The sequence below is a fragment of the Tamandua tetradactyla genome, chromosome 1 (assembly GCF_023851605.1).
Source record: "Tamandua tetradactyla isolate mTamTet1 chromosome 1, mTamTet1.pri, whole genome shotgun sequence".
In the NCBI taxonomy this organism is placed as follows: Eukaryota; Metazoa; Chordata; class Mammalia; order Pilosa; family Myrmecophagidae; genus Tamandua; species Tamandua tetradactyla.
The window spans coordinates 38,775,882-38,800,643 of record NC_135327.1 but is presented as its reverse complement, the minus strand read 5'-3'; the positions used below and the strand labels follow the sequence as shown (position 1 = coordinate 38,800,643).

The 24,762-nt window shown below is 35.7% G+C and overlaps 1 protein-coding gene across 2 annotated transcripts in view; it reads left to right on the top strand.

Annotated features, from left to right (window-relative positions):
• The window catches only part of XRN2 (5'-3' exoribonuclease 2), a 121,986-nt gene that overhangs the window by 44,117 nt on the left and 53,107 nt on the right, over positions 1–24,762 (top strand). For both annotated transcript variants that reach the window (XM_077114704.1, XM_077114699.1), the window contains exons 14-20: positions 949–993; positions 4,282–4,413; positions 7,289–7,407; positions 15,752–15,887; positions 17,165–17,272; positions 17,407–17,496; positions 18,146–18,218. In XM_077114704.1, coding sequence (XP_076970819.1) covers positions 949–993; positions 4,282–4,413; positions 7,289–7,407; positions 15,752–15,887; positions 17,165–17,272; positions 17,407–17,496; positions 18,146–18,218 — 703 coding nt within the window. The remainder of the gene's footprint in view (positions 1–948; positions 994–4,281; positions 4,414–7,288; positions 7,408–15,751; positions 15,888–17,164; positions 17,273–17,406; positions 17,497–18,145; positions 18,219–24,762) is intronic.

Genomic DNA, 24,762 nt, shown 5'->3' with positions numbered 1-24,762 from the left:
TTCCTAGAAGAAAGCACAGATTTCAGTTGCCAGCAGAGACTGGGAAGGAAGAGAAGTACAGTTAAAGTAGAGTGATGATCAGTACAGTGTCCTATGGCCCCTTTTTTAGGCCACAGCAGCAGCCTGGGCCACCCTACCTGCCTGGGTACTCTGGGGAAACTTGGATATTGGGGTGGGGGCTTGATGATACATCCTGCTGCAAGGGATGCCTTCAAAATGGCCCAGTTAGTGGAGAGCAAAATCAGTCTAAAGTCCTATCTAGTTGAAATCATAGCTGCAGTTTTAAAATGAGTGAAGGGAAGAATCAGTCAGTTGATATTGAATGGACCCTTTCCTGTGCATTAAATTAGCCCAGTATAAATGGTGCTCACATCTGAATATCCTTCCTTCCTTCCTTCCAAAAGCTTATGTTTTTAGAAGCTGGAGGGAGTGTTTGTAGACAGCTCCACTTCTCCCTTTTCCCTATTGTGCCGTGCATTCTGCAAAGAGTTAGGGACTGCCTGAGCCCTTTTTAGGTAACAGAGTCTCATTATTAAATAATGTTGATTTTTAAAGAACACTGATGTTTTAGTTATTAACTGTGTTTAGTTAAAACTAAAAAATTGTTTTCTTATTTTGATCTTTTCTACATTGACAGCCTCTGCTCCATGCTGAAATAAAGGCTCTTTGTCCTGGCTCTTGCATTCTTTTCTGAAACGTCAAAAGCAATCTGAGAAAAATTAAGAGGCGAGGTTAAATTATATCTAAGTCCAATGCTTTCTGCCCATTTCACGTTTAGATAAGCAGCACTTTGAACATACAGTTTATTACCTAATTTAGTGATGTATACCTAGTTTTCTGAGGCCTGCCTTTAAAACTTAAATTGTCTCTCGAATCATGCCTGGTAATGTTTAACTCTGATGTTTTTGTGTAATTGTTTGACAGAATATGTGGATTTTATACTTTTAGGACAGTTTTAGAAGACGACAGAGAGAAAAAAGAAAAAGGATGAAGGTGAGTTTACATTAATTTCATAAAATTGTCAGTAGTGTAAATTTACAGTTTGAAAGGAAAATGCTCATTACAGCAGCTTTATTCCTTATCCAGTAGGTCACAGATACCCACAGGGCTGCATTCTTACTAGAATAACAATGCTGATGTTGGTGTTGAAGTCCTCTCTAAGCTCTGGGGTCTGGAAGGATACACTTGGAGGGGTTGAGGTTTGCACTTGGATATTTGAAGTTTTTACAACAATTAGGTACTGTTTTGTAATAAAACCAGTCAGCCATTTGATTCCTCTTGTGAGTTACTGTACTCTGTCTTATTCCTACATTTTTGTTAGATTAATATTCCTAAGACATGACATACTATAATAAATTCTGTTGTGTCTCTGCTCCTAAGTCATAGCTGATGCCAGTTCTCCCTAGAATCCAGTTCTAATTCCTTAGTTTGGCATTTAGAGTGCCAATGATCCAGTCCAATTCTAGCCATCCAGCCTTTAATATCTTCTGAATATACATAGCCCTCCTCACTCAGTGTTGCCTTCATTTGGTACCCCTAGTCTTTATAGTTCACCTCACATCTTATCTTTTCTATAAGGCCTCCCTTGCTGTTGCTTCTGCTTGTAGTCCAGGTTGGGTGATCCTTTCTCTTAATCCTGGGACTTCCTACTTGCGCTATTTGTATATACTTAGTAGTTACTTAAATGATTTAGTTCTTTTTTTTCTTTCTTGTCTTCCTTACTGGATTTTGCCCAGGCTAATAACCACCCCCCCACTTATTGTGGTGAAATGTATATATCATAAAATTTTCTATTTTAACAATTCTTAAATGTACAATTTCAGTCGCATTAATTATACTCACAATGTTGCATAACCATCACCACTGTCTATTTCCAAAACTTTGTTACCCCAAATAGAAACTCTATACCCATTAAGCAACAACTCCCTAGTCCCCTCTGCTCATTTCCTCTAATCTGCTTTCAGTCTTTATGAATTTGCCTTTTCTACTTGTCTCACATAAGTGGAATCATATGATGTCTATCCTTTTGTATCTGGCTTATTTCACCAGCATAATGTTTTCAAGGTTCGTCCAGTTTGTAGTAGTATCAGAACTTCATTCTTCTTTATGGTAGAATAATATTAATATTCCATTCACAATTTATCCATTTGTCTGTGGATGAACACTGTGTTATTTCTGTTGTTTGTCTATTGTGAATAATGCTGCTATGAACATTTGCTTACAAGCATCTATTTGAGTTCCTGTTTTCATTTATTTTGGGTATATTAATATTAATATTTGGGTATATTAATATTATATTTGAGTGGAATTAGCTGGGTAATATGGCAGTTCTTCCCATGTGTAACTTTTTGAGTAACTGCCAAAATTTTCCGCAGTGGCTGTACCATTTTACATTCCTACCAGGAATGTATAGTGGTTCCATTTCCTCCACATCATTGCCAACACTTGATTATCTTTTTTTTTTATTTGTTTTGTTTTTTTGAATGTAGCCGTCCAAGTAGGTGTGACATGGTATCTCATAGTGGTTTTGATTTGTGTTTCTCAAAGGGCTAATGTTGTGTATCTTTTCATCTGATTATTTGCCCTTTGTATATTTTCTTTAGAGAAATGTCTATTCATATCTTTTGCCCATTTTTAAATTGGTTTTTTAATTTTTTTGTTGTTGAATTGTAGAAATTCTTTTTATGTTGTGGCTATTAAAACCTTATCAGGGGCGGGCCGCGGTGGCTCAGCGGGCAAAGTGCTTGCCTGCTATGCCGGAGGACCTCGGTTCGATTCCCGGCCCCAGCCCATGTAACGAAAACGGAGAAACAAAATACAATAAAACAAGAAAATGTTTAAAAAGATGTTTCCCTTTCTTCCTCTCTTCCTTACTTCTATCCTTCCTTCCTTCTCTCTGTCTTTCCTTAAAAAAAAAAAAAAAAAAAAAAAAAAAAAAAAAACCTTATCAGATATATGATTTCCAACTATCTTCGCCCTTTCTGTAGTTGTTTCTTTACTCTCTTAATTTTGACCTTTCATGCCCAGTAGTTTATATCTATTTTTTCTTTGTTTACCGGTGCTTTTGGTGTCATATTGAAGAAACCGTTGCCAAATCCATGATTAAGAAGATCTGCCCCCATGTTTTCTTCATAAGCATTTGATAGTTTTAGTTCTTAGTTTTTAGGTCATTAATCTATGATGCATCATTGTATATGGCATGAGATCAGAGTCCAGCTTCATTCTGTTGCATATGGATATCCAGTTTTCCCAGCATCATTTCTTGGAGAGAGTTGAATGTACTTGGCACCCTTGTTGAAAATCAGTTGATATAGATATGAATGAGGGTTTATTTCTGGACTCTCAATTCTGTTCCGTTGGAGTGTCTTTATTCCAGTATCACACTGGTTTGATTACTACCTTTGTAATAAGTTTGAAGTTAGGAAGTATGAATCCTCCAACTTTTTTCTTTTTCAAGAATGTTCTATTTGTAATTGGCTTGGAATCCCATTTGAATTTTAGGATGGGTTTTTATATTTCTGCAAAAAATGCTATTGGGATTTTTATGAGGATTGTATTGAATCTGTCTACTGCTTTTAGCAGTAGTATCATCTTAACAATGTTAGGTTTTCCAATCCATGAATATCATACATCTTAACATTTAATTTCTTCTCGTAACGTTTTGTTGTTCCCGACTGGTTTTAAACCAGGGACTGCCTTTTATCATTTTTATTAGAATTATCAGTTTCAGGAACCTGGATGGGAGAAAAGTAGTTATTTATTTTTGCAGGTAGGTTAAGAACCTCTGAGATTGGGAGTGGCAAATTTAATTTCTGCCTTACATATTACTTTCAGTCAGTATCTATTTTGTCAGTCAGCCATTTGTTATAGCTGTAATCATAGTTCTAATTTATTTGAAAAAAATAATTTTAGCAAGGTAGAGGGTGGATAGCAGTTGTATTTTATTTCCCTAAAATTATGTCTTGAATGTTTTCTGAAACTGAATGTAAATAAAATGTATTAGCCTAATGAGACTTGAAAAGATTCCCTCTGTTTCAGAACAGGGTATGATTTGTACTCTTAAGGAAGAGTTACTAAATACCATAGACTCTTTCTACAGATTGTAAGTTACCATCAAATCAAAATTTTTAAGCTACCCTGTAATGTTCATGAAAATCCATTTGGTCTTTAATGCATTTGGAAGTTGAGTACTTAAAGTTCATTGCTCTTTCTTCCTCATGTCATGTAACTGTGCTGTTGTGATTTTATTTTAATTTCTGTATTCATTTCCATTTCTGTTAGAGAGATCAACCAGCTTTCACTCCAGGTGGAATATTAACCCCTCAAGCCTTGGGTTCAAGAAATTCACCAGGTTCTCATGTAGCCAGTAATCCAAGACAAGCAGCCTATGAAATGAGAATGCAGAATAACTCCGTAAGTGGCTTACCTATATGTGGCATTGATGAAAGTGGTAAATATCAGGTGCCTCTTGTGATTTGTGTGTACCTGTGAATGTATCAGTTTTATCACTTCAGCCTGAAGTGGTTTTGTCCTATATATTTTTTCTCAATTTCTTTTGCCTTGAGCTATTTTAACTCTGTTATAGCCATTTTTATCAGTATGAAAATATCTAAATGATGTGAAAAGAAAGTATATCTAGATATCTACCTGCATGTAAATATATAAAGCTATCTAAGTGACTGCAATGTTTCTTTAGTGCGGGTGGGCGGGCCACGGTAGCTGTCTCTGCTTCCTCCTTCACTCCCATACTGGGTGTGCGTGGTGCTGGAAGCATGAGTGGGACATCCAGATGTCTCACAGCTAGAGCAAGGGAAGAGGGTAGCTTTTGCTATCCTGTTTCACCTTGCCTTCCAGGAATCAGGGCATTTTGCAGAATAGTATTCCTCAGGCTAGCAAATACCAGATATCCCTCACTGCCTAAATCTTTGCTCTACGACTCAAGATGTTTTAAAATAGCCCCCTCTCTATCCAAATTCTGGTTGTTTCCTATGTGAAACTCAGGAAATAAATAGATGTGCCCATGTGGTATCTCTGTTTGAATATTACAGCCCAAACTCTGTAGGCCAGTCAGCTCAGCCAACAATACTATACTCTGTCCAGCAACACATAAGCTCAGAGCGCATGGCAGGGGAGAGAGGTGAGAGAATAGATCACTGATATGCCACACAACAGGTAAGAGAAGCCGCTGCTTATTTTAGGCTAGTAGATGTGAGAGAAGAGTTGCAGAGGGCAGAAAGATGCTATGTAAGATTGTAAACTGTTTGATGTATAAAAGTAAATTGTGTAAGCTTGGATATTTGGAAACTGCAGTGTTTAATATCCTGAGAGAAGCAGTCTGGGTTTCGGTTCTGTGTTTTTTGTTCCATTTGATTTTTGTTTTCTTGTCTATTTTTTACACTTCTAATAGTGGGGTGCAGAGGGTAAGGGAAAGGGGTTTCAGTGAGACACCTGAGTAGAAGAGAAAAAGCTGATGTCCATTATTCAATATTAGAACATCTGCCCCACAAAGCAGAACTGAGAGTTGCTAGTGAACTAAGAGTGTTTGAGAACACTCTGCTGATGATAGAATGCTTTTTTATTAATCTCAGAGAGTCAGATAGGTCTAAACTTTGCTGGCTGTGATTGCGTTAAGAAGAATTCTAAGATTATATTCAGGCTCCACTGAACTAGAGCCGCTGTTGATTAATGCCTGCCCCAGAAGTAGGGATAGAGAGATTGCATGATATGCCTCCTTATTTGAACCCCATTTTGATCCCTCTTGATGTAATTATTTATATATAGACAAGGGTATAGAATTGGAATCTTTGTGTAGTAGAATTTGGCCTTAGACTCTTCAGAAGTTAAGGAATTCATGAAGCCAAGTTATCGGTTCATTTAAAGGGAGGCTTTGAAGTGTTAGATGTTTGCTCTTTTGTGTATTCTGAACTGTTCAGGCATGTTCACCTCCAATACTAGACTAGATTCTACTGCTGATCTACAGTGGTTGATTAGATAGCTTCTGTTTATTCATAAATATGCTTTAAATTTTGCATTTTGAAGTATGGTTTATTATATCTGGGGCCATCCTTAATTTAGCAAACTATGTCTGATTGGAAAAAGAGTTTTTTAAAAAGGAATAGAGAGCAGGGAGATACTTAGCATTACAAGGCAGGTAGCCTCTTTTTTCTTTGAAAGTGATTATTTTCTTCTCTGAAAATGGAGTTCATATCTTTTTTTTTTTTAACATGGGCAGGCACCGGGAATCGAACCTGGGTCCTCTGGCCTGGCAGGCAAGCATTCTTGCCTGCTGAGCCACCGTGGCCCGCCCTGGAGTTCTTATCTTGTTAGTCAAGAATCAGTTTGGGAAAGTTTACATTTTAGACAACGTCTCTGTGCTTTGATGATTGTTAGGAATATCACCATCATAATTTAATACAAATTTAAAAAATACTAGTGATGACTTGTGAGGTGTTTAACCTGCATGGGCAGGTTTCATCTTTCCCATACATTATTTTATTTGATCTTTGCAATAACGTGGAGTAGACAGAGCATATTACCATCCCCATTTTAAGGCTCAGGATGTTAAGTAATTGCCCAAGGCCACATGGCCAGTAAAGGTTGGAATTGGTATTTCAGACAAATCTGATTAAAAACACCCACCTTATTTTCCAAGTGCAACAGTAGTTTTTGTTTGTTTTGACAGTATAATGTTGTTAAAATAGCTTTTGGCCATAAGAGAAATATGTAATCATTTTAAGTAAATCACCGAGTTTTCAATTTCAGAATAATTCTATTTACTTGAAATACCTGCTGTACTCTTGCATAACCAAAAGAAAAACTGTGAAAATATTTCCTGCACCTTTTATACTGTTTTTGGTCATTTAGCTTCTATTGCAGAAGATTTAAAAAAATTTTTAATGAAATACTGAAATGGTTTAGGGCAATTGTTTGATGAGTTAGGTACAAAGAGAAGAAGATAACTGAATTTAGTGTCATCCAAATCTTTTGAAATAATGATAAAATCTGAATTTTTCTAAAATGACTGATAGATTTAATTGTACAACTTTTATCATAATAGTGTTGACATTCTTTAGAGTTTAAGCATAGGAAGTTGGAATGTTACTACTCTTTTGAGGGGGTATGAAGTGGGGTAAGATCAGTCTCTGTATACCTCCTAAATATATTTACCATATGTACTTAATAGCTTTAAAAATGTGTTATTGTGAGGCATGATGGTAATAGCAGATGTAATATCTTATGTAAAATGAATAATTAAATCCATCTCTGGTAATGTCATAATTGTCTGCAGAGTCCTTCAGTATCTCCTAATACGAGTTTCACTTCTGATGGCTCCCCGTCTCCAATAGGAGGAATTAAGCGAAAAGCAGAAGACAGTGACAGTGAACCTGAGCCAGAGGATAACGTCAGGTAAAACCATTTTTTGGAAGCACTTCATTAGCAAATTGCTGAATAGATGCACTCTAATTAATGCTATTTAACTAGATCAACAGTGCCTTCAGATACTTGCCTGTGATCTTTTTATCCACGAGTAATTAATGTGGAGGGTTGGAATAGTCAGTAAACTCCAATGAGATGTGTAAGCTATAGCTTTAAACCTAAGTATCTAGATTAGTATGCATGCAGGTTTTTGTCCTGCAAGCCATTTTTCCCTCTGAGACCAAGCACTAGATCAACTAGACATGAGTTGTTTAGCTTTATGTGATCTGAATGTTCCTGTTTTGAGATGACATTTTCATGCTGCTTAACTCAGAAAGTTCAGTTATACTTGGACACTTAATATAGTTTGCTCTAATCCTCTCATTTAAAAAGTTCTTTCTAAAAATGAGATACCAAAAGCATATTCTGTTAAGACATAAATATATTTATAAAACTCACAAACCTACCTATACACAATTATATTTCATGACAGTGAGTTTCCCTATGGTTGTATCCTTAAAATTGTAAGAAGAAACTGATTCTTAATTGATCTAGAAGTGTGGGGTCATCCATTATATAATAAGATTACATTCTCTCATGTTATTAAATCCACATTTAAACTCTGGGTTCCCAGTGCAAAAGGCAGACAATCTCACCCATTATCTCTCATTAAGAAATTGGCAAAATGCCATATTTCAAAGTTAAGCGGACAAAAGTAGTTGACCACAGCTCATTCTTCTATAGGATATGGAAAGTGTATGGTTTGTATTTGTGATTAGAAATTTCACAACTGCCATACACATGTCTGCATTTTTCTAACATTCTTTGATGGTTAAATTCTGAGATCCTTGACTCAGTAATTTAGCATTCACCTACCTGATCTATCTTGAGTCTTTATCCTCTGCTTCCCCATCTCTGGATTTCCCTCTTGGAGCATGGTTTTTGTTTGTTTTGGTTTCTTACGTAGCCATCATGATCAAGAGTAGCTAATAGGTAACTTGATTTATTTACTGTTTTGTTGTTTAATCCTCGTGCTGAGGATAATCAAGGTAGAAATGCTTCTACCAAGAACTGCTTTTTTAGCATAGATTTCATGAAAATTTTCTGTAAACTAGTGGTAGTCCATTTTAATGGCTAGAGACTGTTTCTCCTAAACGATATTTTAGAAATCTTTTGTGGGGGAAATAAATTGAAATTGGTATCGTATATTCTGAAACGTGACTTCAAGTAATTTGTCATATCTGGCACAAGGTAGAAATAATCCCTAAAGGAGAATCACCTTCATGCTCTTGATTTGTCCTGATTTTTTAAAAAGTTGTTGGCTTCTTTGTCTTCCTTAAATAAAATATTTAACATTTTTTAAGAGAATGAGAAATGGGTACTTGAAGGAAAAACTTATGCTTTGGGTGAAAATGTGTTTGCTCACATTTTATTTTCATCTTGCAACTAGATAATATACTTTATTTTTTGACATTTTGAGTAAAATATAATCATTGTAAAGGCTGTTTGTACAGTTAAGTTTCATAAACCAATTTAAAATTAAGGCAAACAGGGAAAAAAAGATCTGCACATACAGATATGTGTTTCCTGAACTCTATAAATATTAAATACTAATTTAAATAACATTTGATTAGCTATAAAAGATATATACCATCTCAAACTATCAATTAGAAAGTTATTAGAAATGTCAGCTTAGTTGCAGTAATGACCTATGTTACCGAATGTTTTCAAATTTTTGGTTGCAAGAGAATAGAAAGACCACAGATGTTTTTACAGTTGACATATGAAAATCTTATCTCTATGGTATAGCATTTAAAATAGATTTTATCTAATATTACTTTAGCTACTTGTGTTTTCTTTTTGTTACAGCTTACATAAACCATCTTTCTATCTTTTCACTTTCAATTTGTTTCATTGGGTCTAAAGTAAGTCCCTTGTGAGCAACAGATATATAGATCATATTATTTAATCTGTTCTGCCAATCTGTGCCTTTTAATTAATGGGTTTAGTCCATTAACATTAAAAATTATTATTGTAAAAGCAGATCTTGGGTCTAGAAAATTATCCTACATCTATAGATACAGATATCAGAGTTTCTTAAATTATAAATACTAACTTAAATACCATTTGATTAACTTTAAAAACTTACATTGTATTTTTTTTTTTATCATCACAGTTGACTTTTATTTTTTGTGAAACATATACAAAAAGCAATACATTTCAAAGCACAGCACAACAATTAGTTGTAGAACAGATTTCAGAGTTTGGTATGGGTTACATTCCAATTTTAGGATTTTTTAAAAAATTTTTTATTCATTAAAAAAATTACAAGAAAGAAACACAAACATTCCCAACACATACACTCAGCAGACACAATATCATCACATAGTTGCATATTCATCATCATGATGATCATTTCCCAGAACATTTGCATCAATTCAGAAAAAGAAATAAAAAGACAACAGAAAAATAAAACAAAAACAGAAAAGAAAAAAAGAACTTTACATACCCCTTACCCCTCCCTTTCATTGATCACTACCATTACAAACTAAATTTATTTTAACATTTGTTCCCCTTTTATTTATTTTTATTCCATATGTTCTACTCATCTGTTGACAAGGTAGATAAAAGGAGCATCAGACACAAGGTTTTCACAGTCACACAGTCACATTGTAAAAGCTATATCATTATACAATCTTCATCAAGAAACATGGCTAATGGAACACAGCTCTACATTTTCAGGCAGTTCCCTCCAGCCTCTCCGTTACATCTTGATTAACAAGGTGATATCTACTTAATGCATACGAATAACCTCCAGGATAACCTCTCGACTGTTTGGAATCTCTCAGCCATTGACACTTTGTCTCATTTCACTCTTCCCCCTTTTGGTCGAGAAGGTTTTTTCAGTCTCTTGATGCCGAATCTCAGCTCATTCTGGGATTTGTGTCCCACGTTGCCAGGAAGGTACACACCCCTGGGAGTCATGTCCCACAAAGAGAGGGGGAGGATAGTGAGTTTGCTTGCTGTGTTGGATGGAGAGAGAGGCCACATCTGAGCAACAAAAGAGGTTCTCTTGGGGGTGACTCTTAGACCTAACTTCAAGTAGGCTTGACCTATCCCCTGTGGGGTTAAGTTCATATGAAGAAACCCCAAGACTGGGGGCTCACCCTATAGCTTTGGTTGCCCACTCTGCTTGTGAGAATTCAAGAATTCAACTTGGGAAAGTTGAGTTTTCCCCTGTTCTCACCATCCCCCGAAGGGGACTTTGCAAATACTTTTCCACTCACTGATCAAATCACTCTGGGATTCATCAGGGCATCACCTGGACCAAACTAGCAAAATCTTATGTCCTATACAAAGTTCCGTGTACTGAAGGTGTTCAACCAACTATCTATATAAGTTATATTAGGAGATGCACTAGTCAAAGTATAAATTTGTACCAAATAAACAATTTTTGCTTTAGTCTCACACATAAGTTGAAAATCTAAAATATTAATTACCATCTATTTTCAGCACACTGCAGTAATGACATTCCTTTGTTCTTCCTCATGGAAAAACATTTTTTAAATTTGTACATTTAGTCACTATCGTTATTCACTCTAGGCATTCCTAGATTATACCATCTCAATCTTTATCTTCTATCTTTCTTTGTGATTTCATTTATGCCCCAGCCCTCCTCCCTCTATCATTCTCATATGCGGCTTCATTCAGTGTTTCAACATAATTGTGTTACAGTTAGGTAATATTGTGCTGTTCATTTCTGAGTTTTTATATTCAGTCCTGTTGCACAATCTGTATCCCTTCAGCTCCAGGTACCCAGTATCTTACTCTATTTCTGTCTCCTGATCGTCTCTGTTACCAACGAAATATTCCAAGTTTTTTCACTAATGTCCGTTCATATCAGTGAGACCATATAGTATTTGTCCTTTTGTTTCTGGCTAATCACTCAGCATAATGTCCTTAAGGTCCATGTTGTTACATACTTCATAACTTTATTCTGTCTTACAGCTGCATAATATTCCATCTTATGTAAATGCCACAGTTTGTTTAGCCAACTGTCTGTTGATGGACATTTTGGCTGTTTCCATCTCTTTGCAATTGTAAATAATGCTGCTGTAAACATTGGTTTGCAAATGTCCATTTGTGTCCTTGCCCTCATGTCCTTTGAGTAGAGACAGCATATAGATGGGTCCTGTTTTTCAATCCATTCTGCCAGACTATGTTTTTTGATTGGAGGGTTTAATCCATTAACATTCAGTGTTATTCCTGCATGGGTAGTACTTTCTTCTACTATTTTGCCTTCTGGATTTTATATGTCATATCTAATTTTCCTTCTTTTTACCTTTACTCATAGTCTTCCTTTCTATACTCTTCTCCACACGTCTCTCTTCTGTCTTCGTATCTGTCTCTAGTGTTCCCTTTAGTATTTCTTGCAGAGCTGGTCTCTTGGTCACAAATTCTCTCAGTGATTTTTTGTCTGAAAATGTTTTAATTTCTCCCTCATTTTTGAAGGACAATTTTGCTGGATATAGAATTCTTGGTTGGCAGTTTTTCTCTTTTAATGATTTAAATATATCATCCCACTGTCTTCTTGCTTGCATGGTTTCTGCTGAGAGATCTGTGCATAGTCTTTTTGGGCTTCCCTTTTATGTGATGGATTGCTTTTCTCTTGCTGTTTTCAAGATCCTCTCTTTCTCTTTGACCTCTGACATTCTAACTAGTAAGTGTCTTGGAGAACGCCTATTTGGGTCTAATCTCTTTGGGGTGCGCTGCACTTCTTGGATCTGTAAATTTAGGTCTTTCATAAGAGTTGGGAAATTTTCAGTGATAATTTCTTCCATTAGTTTTTCTCCTCCTTTTCCCTTCTCTTCTCCTTCTGGGACACCCACAACACATATATTTGTGCGCTTCATGTTGTCTTTCAATTCCCTGAGTTCCTGCTCATATTTTTCCATTTTTTTTCCCTATATTTTCTTTTTCTTGCCGGATTTCAGATGTTCCATCCTCCAGTTCACTAATCCTATGTTCTGTCTCTTGAAATCTATCATTGTAGGTTTCCATTGTTTTTTTCATCTCTTCTACCTTCCCTTTCATTCCCGTAAGTTCTGTGATTTGTTTTTTCAGACTTTCAGTTTCTTCATTTTGTTCATTCCTTGCCTTCTTTATATCCTCCCTCAATTCATGGATTTGGTTTTATTTATTTATTTATTTATTTTTGGATTTGGTTTTTGATGAGGTTTTTCATGTCTGTTCGTATATTCTGAATTAATTGTTTCAGATCCTGTATGTCATTTGACTTGTTGGTTTATTCCTTTGACTGGGCCATATCTTCAATTTTCCTGGTGTGATTTGTTATTTTTTTGCTGGCATCTAGGCATTTAATTACCTTAATTAGCTTATTCTGGAGATTGCTTTCACTTCTTTTACCTAGGGTTTTTTGCTGGATGAATTTGTTGTCTATCTGTTCTTTGACATTCAGTTCAGCTTTATCTGGACCTCTAGCTTATGTTTTGTTTAGCAGAGGAGAATTTTTCAGTTCTTGTTTTCTTGTTTCTTGCCCTGCTTGTATGGTGCCTTCCCCCCTACCCCCACCCTTAGGAGGGTCTACTTAGGTATTATAGACCCCAACCGGATTTTCCCAGACCAAACAAGCCTCCTATCAGGAGGAAGGAGTCATCTGTGTCGGTTTTCCCTGAGGGTGAGACCCAGCAGGTTGAAAGACTTTCCTTGAAGTCTCTGGGCTCTGTTTTTCTTATCTTGCCCAGTATGTGGTGCTTGTCTGCCTGCAGGTCCCACCAGCGTAAGATGATGCTTTAACTTTGGTGGACTCTCCCTGCTGGGGGTGTGGTGGAGACAGAGGAGAGGTTGCAGGCTGGTTTTAATGGCTTCAAATTACCAAACCCTGGTGTCTGAATTCCTTGAGGGAGGGATTCCACCTGAGTTGGGCTTCACCCCTCCCCTGGAGAAGGCAGAGGCTCCAGACAGGCCCCCAAAAGAGCTCACTTCTGCTTATACCTGGGGCAATTGCAGCCTGAGAAGTCCTGCCGCTGTATCCAAAGGCAGTCAAGCCTTTTTAGAAACACAGCCACAAAAACCTCCATTTCCTTCTATTTTTTCCCCCTTTTTCTGTGAGCCCTGCCTGGCGCTGCAGCAAAAATGAGCAACCTCTGCTTTGACCAGTTCACCTAAGCTGAGGGCCTATTTTTAGTTGTCAGAATTTGTTAAGTAATTCCACAATTAGCATTTGATTGTGCTCAGTCCCTGCTGCTGGTAAAGTTCCTTTCCTTTCCCCTCTGGGAAGCAGCCTGTGTGGGAGGGGCGCCAGCTGCCGCAGCTTTGGGAACTCACGGTTCTATGGGGGCTCACCGCTGGTCCAGCTGGTCCAGACTGGGGACGCTGTGTGTCCGGTCACTATTGTGGCTACGGGAGCTGTTCTGTACTGTTTCTGGTTATTTAGTAGATGTTCTGGAAGACGAACTAAAATGCGCACATTGTTAAGCCGCCATCTTGACCCGGAAGCCCTTACATTGTAATTTTAGTGATAAATGATATATTAATAAATTAACTCACACTCTTCTAGATTTTTCCAGAACATAACACAAACTACATTCACATATGTATACCTCCTTACCTCCAGCAAACAACAACTCTTAAATGAAAGAGGGATAAGACCCAAGAACAGGGAGAGTAGGGGTAATCAGAATTTCTGCCAGTTCCTAAATTATCCTTTTAAGTCATATTTTACCTTTTTTAAAAAAATTACCTGTGCAAGTCTTTTTTTCTTTAAGTGATTTAATTAACTTGCTTTGTATAGTTCAAATGCAGATATTTTAACAAGCTGCGGAATGTGAGCTATATAAAATATCTTTAGTATTTGAACCTTGAGATGTAGTTTTAGAATTGTTTCACAATCAGAAAATAGGTAAAACAGTATTAGAATTTTGGCAAATAGGTGTTTGTTATTTCCTCTCTTGTTTTAAATGTAGGTTTAGAATGTTCTTACTGGAATCAGTGTTTCAATTTTTTTAAATGTTTTTTTAACTGTGAAATATAACATATATACAAAACAATAAATTTCCAAGTATATTTTAACAAGTAGTTATAGAACAGATTTTAAAGTTTGGTATGGGTTACATTTCCACAATTTTTGCTTTTTCTTCTAGCTGCTCCAGGACACTGGAGACCAAAAGAAACAAAGTATGTCACCGCAGTTAGTTATAGAACAGATTTCGGAGTTCGACATGGGTTATACTTCAACAATTTTAGGTTTTTACTTCTACCTACTCTAAAGTACTGGAGACTAAAAAGACATATCAATATAATGATTTAGCACTCATTCTCATTTGTTGAACCCAACCTTCTCTGTGTAACCCCACCATCACTTTTGATCTTTCTCCACCTCTTTAGGGTTATTTGGGCTATGCCCATTCTAAATTTTTCATGTTTAAAGGGAAAAATGTTGATAATATGAAATAGGGAGATGAAACTAGTTGATGTTCTGAAAGTGCTTGGCTGTGTTCTGCATTTCACGATCTGTCTGATCTAGGGACACTACTGGAGGTTATAGGTTTCTGGAAGGTTACCCTAGTGTATGGAACCTTTGTAAAATCTTATATAACACCCTTGGGGGGGGGGGTTTAAGATTGGCAGGAATGGTTTTGGTTGGGGTTTGGCAAGTTATGGTAGTTAGCAATGTCTAACTGAAGCATGTGTAAGAGTGACCTCCAGAGTAGACTCTTGACTAGCCACTGATACCTAATTTGTTATACTTCTTTTCCCCCTTTTGGTCAGGATGGCATTGTTGATCCCATGGTTCCGGGGCCAGGCTTATCCCTGGGGGTCATCTCTCACGCTGCCAGGGAGACTTTAATCCCTGGATGGTATGTCCCATGTAGTGGGGAGGGGAATGGTTTCACTTAAGAGAGAGGCCACATCTGAGCAACAAAAGAGGTCCTCTGAAGATGACTTTTCATAGACATATATATAGGTAGGCTAAGCTTCTCGGCTACATAAGCTTCACAAGAGCAAGCCTCAAGATCAAGGGCTTGCCTGTTGATTTGGATATCCCTAATATTTGGCCCAGTATCTGGGGTTTCCCTAGTGGTAAAGTTTAAGTATTTGAATTTTTGGTATTTATCTTGAAAGTTGATAATAAATCCAGTAAAAGTAAGCTTTTTAGAAATAATTAAATGAGTCTGCTTTAGCATTACTATTTTACTCATTCATGCTGCACCTAAATATTAAATATAAATTGATTTGGGTTGTTATATCAGTAGACAGATAATTAATAAAAGTGTATTAGTTGCACATAAACTTGTTTTGCCTGGTTTTTCAGATTATGGGAAGCTGGTTGGAAGCAGCGATACTACAAAAACAAATTTGATGTTGATGCAGCAGATGAGAAATTCCGTCGTAAAGTGGTGCAGTCTTATGTTGAAGGGCTCTGTTGGGTTCTTCGATATTATTACCAGGTACAAAAAGAATGTTTTCCTCTAAAGCTCTAGCTAATCATTTTAGAAAGTTTATAATGATTTATAACTCAGTAACACTACTGAGTTACATGCTGAAATAAAACTCAGACTTGTGCTTTTTTTTAAAAAACTTCCTATTCAGAAATTCATTTCCATAAAAAAATGTTTGTAAAGCCTTTGAAGTTCTGTAGGTATTAATGCATAAACAAAGGTAATTTTGGTGTGTTAAATCAGTTTTGAGTTGTGTATTGACAGTATCTTGTCTTTAGGATGATTTTAGTTAGTGTTTTTTAAATTGGAATAAAAAAATTACCAGGTAACTAATCAAAGTCCACTCCGTGGCTGAGCAAAGAACAAAGCCTAGAAAGTACTAGTAAGAAGTTGAAAGGAATTTGAATGATAGCAATCTCCTCCATATAATGTTGTGATGTTACATGAAGCGTATTATAATTGGAGTAATCTGTATCTGATTTAAACCTTTTGATAATTGAGATGTCAGATTAGTGAGAGATTATGTAGACATATTGGGGATTGAAATACTGATAGTTAATATCTAGTTTTGTGCTCTGAGAGCAAAGCAGGGTAAGTTTTGTGTGACCTGGGAATAGATGGAGTTTGCCTGTTAAGTAGAGGGTAATGTAATGCATTAAGTATCATTTGTAAATACTCCCTTTACAAGTTTTATTCCTACTTTCAAGATTTTACTTCATCAGACAGAGTAGAACATTTGTCATGAATCCTTTCTCTTTTCTATGAATAGAACTTGCTATTTTTTTTTGTGTGTGTAAGTTTACTCAGAACTAGAATCAAGAGAAAATGGGAAATTGTAAAATAAAAGTTTTGGCTCTTTTACTTTCAGCTGCTGTTGCAGTTATGTCCCTAACTGCCTGCATGCTCATTATCAGCCACAACTGCTCTTGAGTTTGTTTTATGATGGCAGCTGTGGAGTTGGGAAGGAAGTATCACCGAATACATTTTAAGGATAAAAATCTTCACAAAGTTGTGTTTGTGAACATAAGGCATTTGGCATTAAGTACTAATTATTAAAGACGCTTTATAGTATTTTTTAAATTGGGAACCATCAGTATGAAATTTATAAATCAGATTTAATCAAGGCAACTTTTAGGACTCAGGGGAAAAAATGTAATACTGAAGGTATATACCAGAGGGCCTGTGTTTTGTAAATGGAATTTTAGTTACAGTTTAGTAGTCTAAATTTTATTGTGTTTTTTTTCCCCTCTGTCCCCATCATTAACACCAGTTTTTAATGACTCTAGGGCTGTGCTTCCTGGAAGTGGTATTATCCATTTCATTATGCACCGTTTGCTTCAGACTTTGAAGGTATTGCTGACATGCCTTCGGATTTTGAGAAGGGCACAAAACCAGTAAGATTGTTTACTTAGTGATAAATTTCATAGAATTTTGACCTGTATAAAAATGTGTGTATGTTTGCGGGTTTTTTTGGCATGGGCAGGCTCCGAAAAAATGTGTTTATCTTTAACTTTTTGCTTTCTTGTAGTTTAAACCATTGGAACAACTGATGGGAGTTTTTCCAGCTGCAAGCGGTAACTTTCTACCTCCCTCATGGCGAAAACTCATGAGTGATCCTGTGAGTCTCTTAGTCTTTCCATTGTGTTGGTAACTGAGTTTTTGTAATACATTTTACAAACAATAGTCGCAGTTGCTTTTGCATCTCATAGTTAAAGCAATGAAGTGGAGAAACAGTTAAAGTATTTGAGTTCTGTATATTTTTCACTGCTTCCTTTTTTTTATTTTCTACTTTCTTTGTCCGTTAGTATCCTATCCAGTAAATAAAATTGATTTGTGTTTTTGGAGAAGTTCTTTTAAATAGTTACTTTGTTCTTAGCCTACCTGGTACAGCTTTATTTAATTTCTTCCAGCCACTTTGGGCTGCTACCAGAGCTCAGAAGACTGGCTTACTCCAGAGCACTTCTTAGTTCATTTGTATGTTGGCTAGAAGACTTGGGACCCAGCTGGGAAGTAGGAATTATTAGAATCAGGGTATTCTTCACTGACCTTAGGCCCACGGTTACCCATTCTAAAATTCTATAATAATGCCTTATCTTTTGTGAATTTATTTTATTAGTGCTTGGATTAATGACCTCATATCTAATAACGCTTAAGTGAAATATACCTCTTTTTCTCATCAAGTCTTGAATGAAAGTTACCTCAGATCCTTTATAATGGAGATATATAGCGTTTATTTGTTTTGATTCATACTTTTCTCCCTGATACAGGATTCTAGTATAATTGACTTCTACCCTGAAGATTTTGCTATTGATTTGAATGGGAAGAAATATACATGGCAAGGTAAAATTTAAATATGATTTCTTTTTTGTTTGAAATAACTTTCTCATTTTAGTAAAACTGAGCAGATATTTATGGGATGAAAAAATTTTCTTTGGAAGATAAGTATTTTAATAATTATATGAAAAAAATTGATATTTTCTTACTGGCCTTAGATTAGTAATGATTAATAATAATTTTATTATTCACCACTCCATAAATGAGTAATGATTGACTGTAAGATGCAATAAAGAAATCTCATATAGTAAGCTTATTATTGTTTCACACCAGCGCCTCCATTTAACATCATTTTCTTCCACCATATATTTTCCTAGGATAATCATGTTTGGTGAAACCATTGTTCTCCTTGATTATTCCCTGTGGTGCAGATGACCAATAAAATGACTCCAGGAGACTTGTGAGGCAAGGGATATTAATAATAACCTGCAAATGGAAAATCATTCTTTTGTAAGATTTCTGGTTGAACACAGTAACAGAAATTTCATAGTTAGCATAGTAACAAAAATTTCATATTGTTTTCATGGAATGATAATGAGGACGCTCCCTATGGATTGCAGTTATACAAGTGTCATGGGATTGGGGGTCCGAATTTTTTTTTTTAACTTAATTCTCTTATTTTTTTCTGAATTTATAATATTGTTAATTGTGTAAAATACAATGTACATAATAATAAAAAAATCATTTTAACAGTGCTAAGTGGATAAGTCTTTGACATTAAGTACATTGACAGTACTGTGTAATTTTCACCACTATCTGTTTCTAGACTATTTGCAACATCCCAAACCAAAATTCATAACACCCTGATTCTTCCCCTCCCCCAGACCCTGGGAACCACTATTCTACTTTCTTTTTGTATGAATTTGCTTATTCTAAGTATTTCATGTAAGAGAAATCGTACAATATTTTTCGTTTTTTTGTTTGGCTTATTTCACTCAACATAGTGTCTTCAAGGTTCATCTGTTTTATAACATGTAACAGCACTTCACTTCTCATGGCTTAATATATTTCCATTTCATGGATATATCACATATTGTTTATCATTCGTCAACTGATGGATGTTTGGGTTACTTTCGCCTTTTGGTGATTGTGAATAATGCTACAGTGAACACTGGTGTACAAATACCTAGCTGTGTCCCTTTTTTCAGTACTTTTTGGGTACTTACCTAGGGTTGGAATTTCTGGGTCATTTGGTAATTCTGTGTTTAAAATTGAGGAACTGCCAAACTGTTTTCATTGTAGCTATACCATATTACATTGTCACCAACAACGTACAAAGGTTCCTATTTTTCTGCATCCTTGCCAACACTTGCTAGTATTTTCTTGGGTTTTTGCCTCTATATTCAGAGGGGATATTGGTCTGTAATGTTCTTTTCTTGTTATGTTTTTTATCTAGCTTTGGGATCAGGGTAATGGTGTCCTCATAGAATGAATTAGGAAAGCAGTCTCCTATTTTTTAGAAGGATTTGAGGATTGGTGCTAAATTGTCCTTAAATGTTTGGTGGAATACAGCAGTGAAACCATCTGGTTCTAAACTTTTCTTTGTTTGAGATTTTTAAATACTGATTCAGTCCCTTTAGTTTTTGTAGGAATGTTAAGATTTTCTATTTGTTTTTGCATCAGATTATATAGTTTGTAGATTTTAGGGAATTTGACCTTTTCATCCAGTCTGATTTGTTGGCATATAACTGTTCATATCATCTTTTTTATTTTTGTGAGGTAATTGCTGTTCCCACTTTCATTTCTCAGTTTAGTTGTTTGTGCTATTTGTTGTTATCTCTCTTTTTCTTTATCAGTCTGGCTAAAGGTTTGTCAGTTTTATTGCCCTGTTCAAGAAATCAACTTTTGATTTTGTTGATTCTCTTTTTCTCTTTTCTGTTTCATTTATCTCTGTTCTAATCTTTACTATTTCCTTTCTGCTATTGACTTTGGAAGTTTACTCTTCCACAATTAATTTACTTTTCTTTTTGTAGATTTTTAGGTGTGAAATAAGATTATTGATGTGTGGGATTTTTTTTTTTAATATTTTTATTGAAATATCTTCACCCCCATGTAGGGGGATGTGGGTTTTTTTGGTGCGTGGTTCGGGAATCAAACCCAGGTCTCCTGCATGAAAGGCTAGCATTCTACCACTGAATCACCCATGCACTCTTGATCTTTGTTAATGTAGGCATTTAGAGCTACAGATTTCCATCTGAGAACTTCCTTCTCTGTAAGTATTGGTATGATATTATGATAGGCTTTGTATGATTTCAGTGTTTTAAAATTTATAAAAATTTTATTTGTAGCTTAATATATGTGGTCTGTCCTGGAAAATGGTCCTTATACACTTGAGAAGAATGTATATTCTACTGGTTCTGTAGTCTTTTATATAAGTCCATTAGGTCTAATTGGTTAATAGTGTTGTCCAAGTTCTTTGTTTCCTTGTTGATTTGTTTAAATGTTCCATCAGCTATTGAAAGTGGTGTGTTGACGTTTCCAAGAATTACTGTCGAATTATCTACTTCTCCCTTCAATTCTGTTCATTTTTGCTTTATATATTTTGTGGCTCCGTTGTGAGGTACATATATAATTATAACCATTATATCTTCTTGCCGTATTGAAATTTTTATTAATATATAACAGCTTCTTTTGTCTCTTGTAATCTTTTATTCTGATGATAATAGAGCCACTCCAACTCTCTTTTGATTACTGTTTGCATGGAATATCTTTTTCTACTTTTTTTTCTTGTATTCTCTTTGGGTCCTTGTACCTAAAGTGAGTCTCTTATATAAAAACAGCATATAGATGTGTCATGCTTTTTCATCCATTCTTCCAATCTCTTTCTTTTAATAGGGGAAGTTTAACCCATTGACATTTAAGGTAATAACTGAGAAGGTAGGATATATTTCTGCCATTCAGCCGTTTCTTTTATGTATGTCTTCTAAGTTTTTTTTTCTCTCAATTAGGCCATTATTTCCTTTTTTTTTTATTTCGTTGCTCTTTGGTAGTGTACCTCTTTGGTTCTCTCCTTTCCTTATGTCTGCATATTTTAGTTGTTTCCTTAGTGGATACCTTTGTAGTGATAATTAGTATCTTAAACTAATAACAACTTACTTTGACTACTACCAACCTAATTTCAGTAGTATACAAACTCTACTCCTGTATCTCTCTATCCCTCTCTCTTTTTATTGTTATTGGCCTAGATTATACCTCTATGCGTTGTATGCCCATTAACATGGATTAAACTTATTTTATGCATTTGTCTGTTAAGTCATAAGGGTGGGAGGATAAAGGACACCTAAAGTACAGTAATACATGGTATTATATTTACCTATGTAGTTGCCTTTACAAATGTTCTTTATTTCTTATTAATGGCTCCAGTTTACCTTCTAGTATTCTTTTATTTCAGCCTGAAGGACTCCCTGTAGCATTTCTTGTAGGGCAGGTCTTTTGGTAATGAAGTCTTTCAGCTTTTGTTTATCTGTAAAATGTCTTAATTTCTTTTTTTTTTTTTAATGCGTGGGCAGGCACCGGGCATTGAACCCGGGTCTCTGGCATGGCAGGTGAGAATTTTGCCACTGATCCACTATTGCATCTTCCCCTCCTTTTTTTTTTTTGCATTCTCCTTCATTTTTTATTTTATTTTATTTTTTACATGGGTAGGCACCGGGAATCGAACCTGGGTCCTCTGGCTCCTTCATTTTTGAAAGATAATTTTTTCCATAAATAGAATTCTTGCTTGGCAGTGTTTTTCCTTTAAATATTCCACCTCACTGTCTTTGGGCTTCCATGGTTTCTGATGAGAAATCTACTGTTAATCTTTTTTATTTATTTAAATTAGAGAAGTTGTGGGTTTATAGAACAATCACACATAAAATGCAGGATGCCCACATAACATCCCACCACCAACACCCTGCTTTGGTGTGGATTATTTGTTACAATTAATGATAGCACATTTTTATAATTGTACTATTAATTAAAGTCCATGATTTATTTTAGGGCTTGCTGTGTTGGGTAGTTCAATGGATTTTTTCTTCAATTTTTATTTTGTTACCATATATACAATCTAACATTTCTCCTTTTATCATGTTCAGATGTATATTTCAGGGCTTTTAATTATGTTCACATTGTTGTGCTACAATCACCACCATCTATTACCAAAACATTTCAGTCTTTCCAGATAGGAACCCTGTACATTTTAAGCCTCAATTCCCTATCCCCACTCAGTCCCCTCATAACCTGTATTGTAGATTCTGACTCTGTAAGCTTGCTTACCCTAATTGCTTCAAATCAGTGAGATCATACAATATTTATCTTTTTGTATATTTCACTCAACATGTTGTCTTCAGTGTTTGTCCATGTTTTTCGCATGTATTAGGACTTCATTTCCTTTTATGGCTGAATAATATTCCACTGTATCTATATACCACATTTTTTAATCCATTCTGATGGACACTTGGGTTACTTCCATCTTTTGGCAATTGTAAATAATGCCACTATGAACATCAGTGTACAGATACCTGTTCGTGTCCCTGCTTTCAGTTCTTTTAGGTATATACCTAGTAGTAGGATTGCAGGTCATGTGGTAGTTCTATACTTAGCTTTTTGAGAAACCACCAAACTGTCTTATATAGTGGCTGTACCATTTTACACTGCCACAAGCAATGAATGAGTGTTCTGTTTCTCCACATCCTCTCCAACATTTGTTTTTTTCCATTTTTTTAAATAACAGCCATCTTATCTGTGTGAAATGGTATCCCCTAGTTTTGATTTGCATTACCCTGATGGTTAATGATGTTGATCATCTTTTCATGTACTTTTTACCCATGTGTATTCCTTCTTTAGAGAAATGTCTCCAGTCATTGGCTCATTTTTTAATTAGGTTATCTTTTGGTTGTTAAGCTAAAGGATTTCTTTATATATTCTAGATATTCGTCTTTTATCAGATATGTGATTTCCAAATATTTCCTCCCACAGTACAGATTGTTGTTTTACTTTCATGATAAAGTACTTTGAGGAACAAAAGTTTTTAATTTTGTGAGGTCCCATTTATCTATTTTATTTTTTATGCTTCTGCTTTGAATGTAAAGTCTAAGAAACCATTGCCTAACACAGGGTCTGTATTAGTTAGGGTTCTCTAGAGAAACAGAATCAACAGGGAACACTTGCAAATATAAAATTTATAAAAGTGTCTCACGTGACCGCAGGAATGCAGAGTCCAAAATCCACAGGGCAGGCTGCGAAGCCGACGACTCCGATGGATGGCCTGTATGAACTCCACAGGAGAGGCTCACCAGCCAAAGCAGGAATGGAACCTGTCTCCTCTGAGTCCTCCTTAAAAGGCTTACCATGATTAGATTTAGCATCACTAATTGCAGAAGACACTCCACTCCCCTTTGGCTGATTACAAATGGAATCAGCTGTGGATGCAGCTGACGTGCTCATGACCTAATCCTATGAAATGTCCTCATTGCAACAGACAGGCCAGCGCTTGCCCAATCAGATAAACAGGTACCACAACTTGGCCAAGTTGACACGTGTCCCCAACCATGACAGGGTCCTAAAGAAGCTTCCTTATGTTTACTTCTAGGAATTAGATAGTTCTAATTCTTATAGTAAGGTTGATTCATCTTAAGTTGATTTTTGTATACAATGTGTGGTAGGAGTTCTCCTTTTATTTTTACAAGTGAAGGTCTAGTTTTCCCAGCATTTTAAGTTATAGAGACTGTTCATTCCTAATTCAGTGGTCTTTGCAACTTCTCAAAGATCAGTTGGTCATAATGTGAGTGTTGATTTCTGAGCTGGTTCTATTCTATTGGTCTGTAGGTCTGTCCTTGTGCCATTGCCATGCTATTTTGATTACTGTGGCTTTGTAATAAGTTTTGTGATTGGGAAGTCTGAGTCCTCCAGTTTCATTCTTTTTCAGGGTGGCTTTAGCTGTTCAGTGTCCCTTCCCTTCCATATAAATTTAATGATTGGTTTTTCCATTTCCACAAAGAAGGTTGCTGGAATTTTGATTAAGATTGCATTGAATTTGTAAAATTGCTTTGTGTAGTATTGACATGTTGATGATGTTTAGTCTTCCAATCCATTAACATAGAATGTTTTTCCATGTATTAGGTTTTCTTTTAGCAATATTTTGTAGTTTTCTGTGTACAAATCCTTTATACCCTTTGTTAGATTTATCCCTAGATGTTTGATTATTTTACTTGCTGTTGTGAATGAAATTTTTTTTCTTATTTCTTTTTATGTTCATTCCTGTTTATAGGAACTCTTCTGATTTTGGGGTGTTGATTCTGTTCCCTGCCACCGCTGAATCCATTTATTAGGTCTAGGAGCTTTGTTTTGGGCTTTTTGTATATAGGATCATGTCATCTGCAAATAGTGAAAGTTTTATTTCTTTCTTTCCAATTTGGATGCCTTTCATTTCTTTTTCTTGCCTAATTGCTCTGGCAAGAGCTTCCAATACAATGTTAAATAACAGTGATGACAGTGGGCATCCTTGTCTTGTTCCTGATCTTTGAGGGAAAGTTTTCAATCTTTCTCCATTGAGTAGCATGTTGGCTAT